This window comes from Rhododendron vialii, chromosome 13a (genome assembly GCF_030253575.1).
Source record: "Rhododendron vialii isolate Sample 1 chromosome 13a, ASM3025357v1".
Taxonomy (NCBI): Eukaryota; Viridiplantae; Streptophyta; class Magnoliopsida; order Ericales; family Ericaceae; genus Rhododendron; species Rhododendron vialii.
In genome coordinates, this window is record NC_080569.1 from 18,258,371 (window position 1) to 18,270,119 (window position 11,749).

At 39.4% G+C, this 11,749-nt stretch overlaps 2 protein-coding genes across 2 annotated transcripts; both read right to left on the minus strand.

Moving 5' to 3' along the window:
• Positions 1 to 1,438: 1,438 nt before the first annotated feature.
• Positions 1,439 to 4,219, minus strand: LOC131313359 (lectin-like). Its single transcript, XM_058341637.1, has 3 exons — positions 3,921 to 4,219; positions 2,914 to 3,032; positions 1,439 to 2,089 (listed from the first exon to the last, which is right to left on the minus strand). Exons 1-3 carry the CDS (start codon positions 4,194 to 4,196, stop codon positions 1,720 to 1,722), a joined length of 765 nt encoding a protein of 254 aa, XP_058197620.1. The 5' UTR covers positions 4,197 to 4,219; the 3' UTR covers positions 1,439 to 1,719.
• Positions 4,220 to 4,797: 578 nt separating this feature from the next.
• Positions 4,798 to 7,464, minus strand: LOC131313942 (uncharacterized). The gene is made up of 2 exons (XM_058342438.1): positions 6,259 to 7,464; positions 4,798 to 6,148 (listed from the first exon to the last, which is right to left on the minus strand). Exons 1-2 carry the CDS (start codon positions 7,419 to 7,421, stop codon positions 4,798 to 4,800), a joined length of 2,514 nt encoding a protein of 837 aa, XP_058198421.1. The 5' UTR covers positions 7,422 to 7,464.
• Positions 7,465 to 11,749: the final 4,285 nt, after the last annotated feature.

The following is an 11,749-nucleotide window of genomic DNA, read 5'->3' on the forward strand; positions in this document are numbered from 1 at the left end:
AAGACTCAACCGGAGAAAGCGTAACCCACAGAGAGACATACCGGCGATGACGATCGGCATGAAGTCCGACTGGGTTTCTCGATCCTCTCTGGATCTGGAAATGTTACATAGTTGCAGTATATAGTAGTATATATGTGTACTATAGTAAATTACACAATAGGTCCTTTTAGTATATATTAATACCACAAACACACAAAATGTGGGGGTTTTGTTCATTTTATGCAATAAAAAATAGTAAAAAATTATATATATATATATATATTCTTCTTACCCCCGCCATACCCTACTTTTTTGGGGTTTTGCCGTTTTCCGTACCCGTACGCGTACCGGTACCCGTGCTCCATAGTTTTCACATGATCATACATAGCTAGATAGGTCCATAGTTTTGAATTGATGCCTTAGTGAAGGCCATGTCTACCTAATCCGTGGCCTACCCAGATTTAATAGATCGATTGGTTTCACTCTACTTTCTCTGGCGGTCTTTGAGTTGAAGACATGTGTGGGACTTTGTCTCGGATACTGCATGCAATTTGGTATTTCCATGACATTTTTGTCAATATGCTGAATTTCAAATTTGAAACCAAATGTATGCAACAGAAAACATTTATCTATTGAGCCATTCAGTTCTTCAGTTTCTTGAACTTCCCCTTAAACATATATCTATATATATATATATATATATTTTAAGTATACACAAACACACAGTGATCGTCTGGGAAACTAGGGAAAGCTGCTAGCATTCTTATTAGATAGGGCTGCAAACGAACCGAGCTGCTCGAGGCTTGGCTCAGGTCAACTAGTTTAGCAATCGGGCCGAGCTTGAGTTTTAGGCTCGTCTTCGTTTGTATAGGATCGGCTCAATTATAGAGGCTCATTTAGTAAATGAACCTGGCTTGGCTCATAAAGGGCTCGTTTTTTAGCTCGAGCTCGAGTTTTAGGCTCTAGGTCGTTAGTAAACAAGCCGAGCTCGAAAGCTACAAAGCTTAGCTCATTTGCACCCCTAATTTCAGAGCGTGTCCCACCTCAGTTAATTATCACTTCCAACACAAGAATATGAGTTTGGGTGATATCTCCATTGATTGTCAATTGGTTTTAAATTAGATGCTTTTAGGATTTCAAAGCAAGGCTTAAGAAAGACTGTCCAGATTGATTTTCCCTTTGTTTGTGTCATAAAAGCTCTTTCTTTCATTGAGACCCATGAATCCTTTGTTTACCTCTCCAGTATGATTCTAGGGTCACACATAGGAGTATTAAGGTTGTCCCACATTGGTTAATTATCACTTCTAGTACTAGTATACAAGCCTAAGTGGTCTCTGAACTCATTGCCAATGGATTTTGAATTGGATACTTTTAACCAATCATGAAAAGAAGATGGAAAAATTTAAAGGGCTAGATGGCAACTTGATCTGTAAGTTAGCATGAAAAAGAAAGTGAAGCATTTGTCCGAGAATGGAGCTTTATTATTGTCCAACCTTAGGTTATGATTATATTTATTACATGTCTTGTGCCTAGTTCGCTAGGCTTCCATTTACAGTGGGGTTCGGAAGCGATAGTAGTTAGGCATTATTACTCGCACTTTTGCAGAGAGACGGATCCTTGAAGTACAAACCCGGGCCACAAAACTAGCATTATATAGCACTTGCTACCATGCTAGGTCACAACGTCTAAATAAAAATCTGAATAAGAATGGGTATTGTACTTCTTGGTAGTTCTAAAGCTTCAGGCTTTTGGCCGAATGGCAACACCTTTGATGACCAGACCTCTCTTCCAAATCCCAGCTTTGCATTCATAGAGGGAGAATTGAATGTCTCCAATTTTTTCAGAAGATGTCCGAAACTCCCCTGCTGGAATTTCTATCCATCGTCCCCTTGGCTTTTCCATCAAATTTTCTTCATGCTGTTGAGTTGTTCCATTAGGGAGAATGAGCGTAACATTCATTGGAACTTCCCACCCAAAAGCGGGATCTTTCAGCATGACCAAAAACACCACCTCATAAACGATTCCTGGTGAGAGGTTTACCATCTCAAATTTTCCTTGAATTTCCAGCCAGCAAACTTTTAGCAGTTCAGCAACATCAACAAACACATCACTGTGGAACAAAAACAAACAAAACATTATTGAATTGGTAGGAGGATTCTGGAGCAAGGGTTGACCGCACGACTTTGACGGTTATCAAATTGGATTTTACATCGTCAACTCTTTGGTGTACAGGTTGGGGGTATCCTTCTCAAGGATTGGAATTTGGTTCCTGAACTAACTAGGTCCAGGCAAAGAAATAGTTGGTTTCGGGCTCGGTCATAAACGCACATAACTGTTTTCTTTTTAAAAGTTTTATCCCAGGTTTGTAATTTTGATTATTGAAGTTTAACCCCCAAAAGAGCTTTGTTAAATTGTAAACTCTACCATGCAGTGTCCCATACGTGTTCTAACTGGGACATGGTAGAAAACCTCGTGTCAGTAGGATAAAACTAATTAAAATAAATGGACACACCACGTGGCGCTCCCCGCCGTTTATCCGGCGTAGTCATGTCTTTAGCGTGTTAGACACTCATACAATGACACACTTAGGTGTGTCAGTGCTCCATAGCCATAGGTTGTATTTGGATATTAGAGTGCTGGAAAAAAAATAGAAAAAAAAAAAAAAAACCTGTATCTTCCTCTTCCGATCTCCTTTCCCTCCACAAATCAAGATTTTGGATCATGGATTGGAATTTGGTTGCAGAGCTAGTTCTAGGGCGACCTATCATAGTCATGGATGATGGATCACCATAGGTCATGTTTTGGATATTGGATTGCTGGCAACTTGTTCATATTTTCCCTCCATTTTCTTGGATTTTTGGATGGGTTTGTTTATCAATGTAAGAAAATTAATGAGGAACCATAAAACTTAAGGTAAACCCTTGTAGTTATTACCTTGTTTCTTTGAGATAGGACCAGTGCCAATAGCGGTTGTCTTCAGCCCAAGTGATTGAGAGATCCCTTGCAAATAACATGAAGCAGTTGCTGCTGGACTTCCGATCAACCCAATACTTCTGCATACAAAAACAAAATGCTAATCAGAAGAGAATATCGATGCCAATGATGTAAGGATAATAATTGTTCAAAGTATCATATACAAATCAACAGTGAAAATTGAGGTTGGATGTCTATGGTGATGTTAATTCAGAAGATCGGATGGATAGTTGCCTTAGAGCTTAAACTCTTACAGAATTTATTTACCAAGTACTAACCTCACACACAAAAAAAGAACCCTTATCTATGGAGTTACCAGCTTAACAAAGCCCTTGGCTAGTCCTACCTCTGCTTCTGATGTTGTAACTCTAAGTGGAAGCTTGGTTTGAAGATCCATGCGTGTTTGTATATATTCCTTGGAATTGTGAGAAATGAACCTTGCATTCCTTTTCTGCTGTTGTCAGGAAGTGGTGGTAGAAATTTCTTCCAATTGCCACACAAAAAAAAAAAAAAGAAACTTGCATCCGCATTTTACGCTTGTTGGAAACTGGTTTTGAGATACGACTCTTGTGTGTGATTGTGAGAAAATGTAACTTTTTTTTTGTACTCCGTTGGAAATTGGTTTTGGAGATCATTCTTTAGTTGTAGAAAATTGTCAAACAGTAAAAAAAAAAAATGAAACTTGCCGTCCTTTTTTTACGCTTGTTAAACTAGTTTTAGAGATATCACTATTTGACCGTGGAAATCCATCCAATTGTGAGAAAATGAAACTTGCCGTCCTCTTTCACTCTTGTTGGGGTTTGGTTTTGGGGGATACGACTGTTTGACTATGTAAAGCTCATCCATCCCCTTGTGTGGAAAATGAAACTTCCATTTTTTATTTTTTGTACTCCGTTGGAAACTGATTTTGGAGAAATGAATGCATGATTCTGGGAATTCCATCAAATTGTGAGAAAATTGAAACTTGCCTTCTTTTCTTGGTTTAAGAATACTCCAGCCTGGAGCTGGTTATACAGCTTTTCAGTGGAGGAGGAGGAGTCAAATGGTGAGTCTGCATGTTTGACAATGGCTTCGTAGTTGTGGGGCAGCTTTGCTTCTGGTGGTGTTGCATCACTAACCCTTAAAGAATCTCTCTCAGTGCTGAGTGAAATTAATGGTTTCCTCGGGCTACCTTGTTCTGTAATTTGTGGAAGAGACTCTTCCCGAACCTGTGGAGTTTCATCTTGCGACCACCCTGTTCCCATCTCATCTCTTCCTCAAACTATGCGTGGAGGAGGGCTGCTTTTCCCCCCCCCCTGACACCCCACCCCCCCCGGCCCCACACCCCATTTCCCATATTACCCCTCCCCCCCCCTCCCGTTCTCCTGCTCTCCTCTCTTTCCTTTTACTTTTTTTTTTCTTTCTTTTTTCTCCCCCTCCCCCTCCCGTTCTCCTGCTTCCCCCACATTCCATTTACTTTTTTTTTTTCTTCTTTTTTCTTCTTTATTTTCTTTTGTTTTTTTTTCTGGTAGAATTTTTTTTTCGTTTTTTTCTCTTTATTTTCTTTTGATTCCTTCTACTTTGAACTTTTTTTTTATTATTTTAATAATCTTTTCTATTTTCTTTATTTGTTTCTTTTCCCCTTTACCTCCCTTCTTTATTTTTTTTTTGGTTAACTCAAATTCTATTTTCAATTAAAATTGACTTTATGCTTAATAAATTTATATTATTTTAATTAGTTAATTAGTCTTAACAATGAATAATAAAAATAACTTGTAATGAACAATAATAAATTGAAATAAAATTTCATTTTATTATAATTGAGTACATATTGTCAAAACATGAAAATACATAAAAACACAAATTTTAATCAATATCTCCTCCAAATGCTGCTCCCGGCATGCTTATACCCATTACTTCGTACCACAATAGCAAACGTGTTTCATAACTGGCAGCCCATCCTTTAGCTTCATCCGATGAATGCTCCTCCCACCATATTGGGATGGGTGGTACAGGGTAATTAGGTTCTAAGAAAATTTGCACGAAGTGATCGTTGTTAACACGGGCAATAGCAATTTCCCGGCGGTATTCGACTGAAACTGGAGGGGACCTCAATGGCAAATGAGTAAAACAACCGTAAACATCCTCATCAAATGTATGCAGTACTAGGTTGTACCTTGTTGCGATGACAACTCCCAAAGTCATAGCCTCCATCCAGTGATCCTTTGGTGCCGTAGGCTCGAACCAATTTAGTAAAATTAGTAGATGCTTTGCCCAATCATTTACTGGATAAATCTCGGTGTATAGATAATAATTTTGTTGAATCTCTTCAATAAGCTCCTCTCGTACTCGACTCCAATCATTTTCACTATACCCGATTAGTGCAGCTATCGCCCTGAATCCACAATGACCATCACCAAGCACGTCAACAGTGTGGGAAATATAACGCTGATAAGCCTGAGGTAATCGTTGAATGTAGGGATCAATGATGGATGGAACTATAAATTGAGTGTTGCGAACCCCCGAACCCCTCCCACGTCTCCCTCTCCCTCTCACTCGCGATGTTGCAGTCCTTGATCCTGAAGTGGATGCTTCTGAGAAAGAAGGTATGCGACGTGTACTTTGCTCATCTCTACCTGTAGGTCGACCTCTATGTTCTGTGTTGTACGATGGAGGTCGAATTGTGCTACGAGATGGATCTGCCATATCGATAATCCTATCTATGATATGCTCTCGCATAGGTGGATCCATCCCATCTAATATCTCAACGACCTGAGATGTCCTGTCAGATCGTGCTCCCTCCTCATTAAACTCGGTTGCGTGCATAGACAACCTAGTCCAATGAGCGTGGATACTCCATAGCGGAATTGGAGTGGAAATGGAACGATAATATGCAAGATCGTGCATGCATGGCAATCCGTGTGTGATTTTGATCGTACAGTTGCAATAGCCAACAATGTGGGGGGATACTTCTAAAGCGGTTTCTAGCTGATCATGTATGAACTCCATTGCCTCTAATGAAATACGACACCTTACCTGATCAAAAATGTCGTCACGTAATTGTTTGTGGCGTGGAATGTTCAATGATTTCTCGAACGACTTCTTAATTTCCCCGAACTGATTTTTCAACATCTTATGTATTTTATCAAAAGATGTTTGTAGTGATGACATGGTATCCCCTAAATATAGCTTTAGCCTCGCATGTGCAGACTCTGCCCTGTAATAGAATAATGCACTGTGTTTAAATAGGAAAGTATCAAAAAGTATTTCTTAGTATAGTAGAGAAATACACAAAATTTTAATAGGAAAGTGAAAAAGCGATTTTACCTTTGACTTGAATTGCTTCCGAGGTGCATACATGTATCTGTCCATGCTGAAACAAACCGCTCTTTGTACGACCTTAACCATGTTTGCCACAGGTAAGTTATGACATACGGAAACTGGCGAAAATCGTCGCACATGGCTTGCCACTTATGTTCGAAAGACGAAGGTGTAGATGAATTGATAAGCGAGTGCCATGACTTGACGAAGCGCTTCCATTCCGAACCAAGCACACGGCTGCAGTTCTTCATGACGCACTGATTTATGTGCCAAATACACAAGATGTGACGTGCCGTAGGGAAACATGTTTCAATGGCGTTCATAAGCGCTAAATCCCGATCTGAAACAAACACCAATGGCATCGACGCCCCCTTTTGAAGCATCCAGTTTTTTAAGTTATCCAATGCCCATGTCAATGTCTCTTCTCTCTCATTACTAAGATAAGCGAACATAAGCGAGTAAGTTCGCCATGTGGATGTGATACCCACAACCTCCAATAGTGGTTTTCGATACTCATTGGTCTTGTACGTGGCGTCAATGATCAGTACAGACGGAAAGTTGACAGATAGCTCTAGACTCATAGGATGAACCCAAATAATATCTGTGATTTCGTTAGTATCCGGATTTGTAAGAAATTGATGGAGGTAATGTTCCTTAAGTAATTGACGTATGACATACTGAATAGGAGTTAAACCGTCCAGTTTGGCTGCTTTGTTTGAAAAAATGGTGTTATAAATGCTCTTGATTCCCGTAGTGTTTGACGGGTCTTTTTGCTTCAAAATATTAAGAATCTCACGAGGCGCAGTACTGTTGGCCATGTCGACCACAAATTGTTTCTCTATTGGTTTTAGCCTTGACGGGTACTCGTGGCCCTCAATATGTTTTGCTATTTCATGGTTATGGACACCACTAATAACCTCTAAACCCCACCTGATACCGTATGGATGTTGTGGTATACCTCGCAGTTGAAATGGGCAATCGCATTTTCTAGTCCCAGTATTTCTTTGCAAGGATTGCCCTTCAACCAAATACCGTGGCGGTTCGTACTTTCCTCCTCTTTCGCAACCAAGAATGCACTTCGGCAATTTGCCGCCTTTTAACTTAGCAGAATTTAAAATAACCACCACAATACCATATTTTAGACCAACGCTCCGTGCCCAAGCTAACATATCTTCTCTACTTTCAAAAATCTATATAAAAAAAAATGTATAAATACAACATTAACCAGTCTTAACATAAATAACGAATATGCAAAACAATAACAGTGAAAACTAACCTGGTCGGTGGTAAATTCTTGTGTATAATCGCGACTATTGTGGGAGACACTCTCCTCACTACGAATATCATTCTCAAATGACCAACTATCTGAAATTGAAAAGTTGTAGTCATCCATTGTTCCTTCCCGAATTTTTCGCTGCGGCGTTCCTAAAAAATTTGACAAATACACAGTTTGTGAGGAAAGCCTAAGTAACCATGCCAAATTTTCACCGAAAATCATTATTCTAATTTTTGTAGATTATGTTTGACATAGAAATAACCAGGAAAGTCCCAGGTCGGATGGTCGGACGAATCCAATTAGAATCACCATTCCTTCCTTAGTCGGTACGAAGCCAGACTTGTTGACAAACTTTCGAGGGTGTTAGCCTCGGGTTACTCCACAATTGTAAAAACGATCATAAAGCATAGTGTCACATGGACGGACACCTTTGGAGTGGAAACCACTTATGCTTTAGACCAGTAATTTTAGTAGAATAAGTTTGCTAGCTATCTTTAGTATTTTAACTTAATATGCATTTTTAAACACAAAAATAAAATATAATAGAAGGTTACGGTAGCTTACAGAAGATGAATGTGGCTATCGAACGAACTGACTTCTTACGGTAAGCTTACGTTAGCTTCGAAAGAGAAAACAAAATACTTTTTTTTCCTCTCGAAAATAAATATTGACTAAACTACTAAATTTTTTGGATCGAGAAGCTGATCGGGTGGTGGTTTAGTGGCGGCCTTGGGTTGAGTTTCTTGAAGAACTCAAGAAGAAACTGAATAATACCAAGAACAAAGTAAGAACAAAGAGCAAACACAAAATTTCTAGAGAGACAAGTTGGAGAGATTCAAGGTGTGAATTGAATGGTTTCACAAAGAGTTCTATTTATAGGAAAATGAGGACCTCTCTCCTCACTCCATATGGCCGGCCCCCCCCCCCCCCCCCATATTTGCTCTATGGTTGAAATCTAATTCTAGGTTTAAGTCTAATAAAAATATAGTTACAAAAATAAATGTTTCAACTTTCAATCTGTTTGAACTGGTGCAAAGATGTTATTTTTCTGATCATTTCATCCTAAATGGTCGTAATAAATTTTTGCCTCCAAAGCCTTTCAATGAACACCCTAAGAGAGTCTTGAAACTAAATAATGAGTTTTAGGGTGTTTGTTGAAAAGTCTTAGAGCAAAAAATTCATTATAAACATTTCAAATAAAATTATCAAAAAAACATGATTTTTTACCCGGTGTATTTATAGAAATTAAATAAATACGATAAAATTTATTAAATAAAAATAAAATTTAAAAGGTGAAGGTGTTTTAAGAAGGGAGGGGGGGCCGGATGTTTTTTGGGTGGGGGGCCGGGGGATAATCTGGGTTTTAAGAAAAGGCTGGAGTTTGATAAAAAAAAAAAAAAAACAAAAAGAGAAGGCTGGGGGGCCGGGTAAAAACAAAAAGGGAAGGCTGGGGGGGGCCGGGGCCGGTTAAAAAAAAAAGAAAACGGCCGGGTTTTAAAAAAAAGGAAAACAGAAAGGAAATGTTTGGGGGGGGGGGGGGGGGGGGGCGGGTAAAAAAAAAAATAAAACGGCCGGGTTTAAAAAAAAAGGAAAACAGAAACGGAATGCTGGGGGGGGGCCCGGGTAAAAAAAAAACGAAAACAGCCGGGTTTAAAAAAAAAGGAAAACAGAAACGGAATGCTGGGGGGGGCCCGGGTAAAAAAAAGAGAAAACAAAAAGGAAAAGGGTAAGGGCAAGGAGGTAATTTTGGTGTGGGGCCGGGGGGGTGGGGTGTCGGGGGGGGGGAATAGCAATTTGCTGCGTGGAGATCTTGTACTTATAGAGTACTAGCGTTTGTGCCCTTTCAATACACGGGATAAAAAATCACATTGATTTTTTTTTTGGCCCCGTGTATCGAATAGGCTCAACACTAGTGATAAAAAAAGATAGTTTAATACTTTTTCAGTACCGTGTTCGATGAATGCTAACACTGGTTTTATTCTATGCACTAAAAGACGTGTGGTGAAAAATGAATTTGGAGTATCACGGGATACTACCTTTGCAAGGTCATAGAATAATTTTTCTTTCATATTCAACCCCCAAGTCTCTCTCTTCCTCCCTCTCCCAAGTTCCTCTCTCTCTCTCTCTCTCTCTCTCTCTCTGATTCTGGGAATTTCATCAAATTGTGAGAAATTGATGGGGAAGGAAAATGTAAGTTGATTTTCATGACTTCTAGTATTTTTTTTTTTTTTTTTTACGAACAAGAGTTTGTCCCATTTATATTAAAATGAAAAGAGTACAACTATAACGACAGAAAATAAACAAAGGATCCAAAAGATCCGAACAAAATAAGAAAACTCTCTCCAGACTCTCTCTAGCGTTCTTCTCACGCCAGTTGGTATCATGACTTCTAGTTGTGCAGAGATGCTTCTTTCATTCTTTTTTCTTTTTTTTGGTTGAGCGATTATTAAAGGTCCAATTCATCTATTAATTCCTATTGCATCTTTTTACACGTGAAAGGACAATTTTAAGAGGGAAATGATATTGGCTCTCCAAAAATTGATGCAGGCACTCCAAAATTAGTATAAGTTCAAAGCCACTTTCCTTTGTTTTTTGGAGTGCTTGCATCAATTTTTAGAGTGTCAATATCATTTCCCTTTTAAGAATTCATTAACAACAAATACTCCTTCCGTCCCAAAATCTTGGGTCTTTTTCGATATTTGCGCCATTCATATCTCCCAATTTATGATATTTTTTTATAATTTTGATAACTTTATGTTGTAGATCTAATTGAGAACTATCAAACAAGATTCATATTACATATTTTTGGATATTCATATTGAAAGATATAAGAGCTTAAAAGAATGATACAAATATCACAAATATCGAAAAAAGTTCAAAGATTTTGGTACAAAGGGAGTAATGAATAAAACGAGATTGTGCAATTATATTTTTTTCCCAATCTTCTCCTTCACCTTTTTCATTTTTCTTCGTGAAAAAGATCCGCACACAGCATACAGGTGCTAAAGGGTTGAATTCAGCTCAAGAACATTTGTTCTCAAGTTTTTAAAGAACACACGACTAAAGCAACTTATCAACGATTATGAGTTCAAGTTTTGGCATCTAATTCTGTGCTTCATTTATCAAAGCTTTATGGGGTTGCTTTATAGTGCCCAATTCCAATTCATAACATTAAGGTCAAAATGTAATATTAGGTGAAAAACTAATTATTATTATTTTCAATCTGAAGACCAAACCAATTCATTAATATCCGCCATACGTCATCTATAGATAATCCAATTACAGAGCAAGCTATACAACAACAACTGATAACCAACTAAAATAGTGGAACAGAAAGCAACCGACGGTCCAATCTGAGACGACTTTGCCGAACTCCAAAGCATAGTTGAAAACTCTAATATGGAGCCATTACATAAGCAGGAGCCACTACCTGCTTCACACCGAAAAATACATGGATTGAAAAACGTGAAGCACGTATCTAGACACCAAACGTTCTCGAAAATCAGTTGAACACGGGCCCAGCCCAGCCCAGCCCCGAACGGGCCAAGCCTAGTCCGATGTAGGAAGACGACTGGAACCGCAAGGGCAGAGCCACCCCTATAAGCCACTACCACCGAACTCTAGCCAAACCCCCAACCACCACCTACAAAAAAAAAATAGAACCGCCGCACACCACAAACCACACACCACACAAACCCAACAAAACCTCGCCAAAAACGTAGATCTACTGGATCCTGGATCGTCGAAACACACGAGGACCAAACCCTAGTGTTAGGCATGAAACCGGAGACCCAACGGGCGTCCTGCCACCATCACCCACCACCACGCCTAGCCTGTTAAGCACGAAACCGAAATCCCCCAAATGTGGATCCCAGCAATCGAACGATGGTGGTGGAGGGCGGAGACGGGAGGAGACGCACGGACAGGGGTGTATGAGGAAAGGGAGGAAGGAGAGGGACAAGGAGGCCCAGGGGGAGGAGGCGCCTCCCCCCCGGCCCCCAGGCGGAAGAAGTTTCTGCATATCCCTAACTGATGAAAAGTTTAGAGAGGTGAAAAACTGATTTGAGTTGGACATAAAATTATCCATCAGTTACATAGACTCCTGGTACTTTTTTGCGTAACCAAGTTTTATCCGTGGCATGTTCATAGACTTTAGAGATTGTAATAAAAAACGACAAGTGCCATCTGCTCTCAGCATTAGTCCGAGATTGGATAGTAATA

What these genes read in the sequence shown, in the direction of transcription:
- LOC131313359 (XM_058341637.1), bottom strand. Translation starts at nt 4,196, where the DNA reads ATGGGAACAGGGTGGTCGCAAGATGAAACTCCACAGGTTCGGGAAGAG. An exon ending in TCTTAAACCAAGAAAAGAAG is followed by an intron (nt 3,033 to 3,920) that starts GCAAGTTTCAAT and finishes TTTTGTATGCAG; the next exon opens with AAGTATTGGGTTGATCGGAA. An exon ending in TCCTATCTCAAAGAAACAAG is followed by an intron (nt 2,090 to 2,913) that starts GTAATAACTACA and finishes TTTGTTCCACAG; the next exon opens with TGATGTGTTTGTTGATGTTG.
- LOC131313942 (XM_058342438.1), bottom strand. Translation starts at nt 7,421, where the DNA reads ATGTTAGCTTGGGCACGGAGCGTTGGTCTAAAATATGGTATTGTGGTG. An exon ending in GGAAGCAATTCAAGTCAAAG is followed by an intron (nt 6,149 to 6,258) that starts GTAAAATCGCTT and finishes ATTCTATTACAG; the next exon opens with GGCAGAGTCTGCACATGCGA.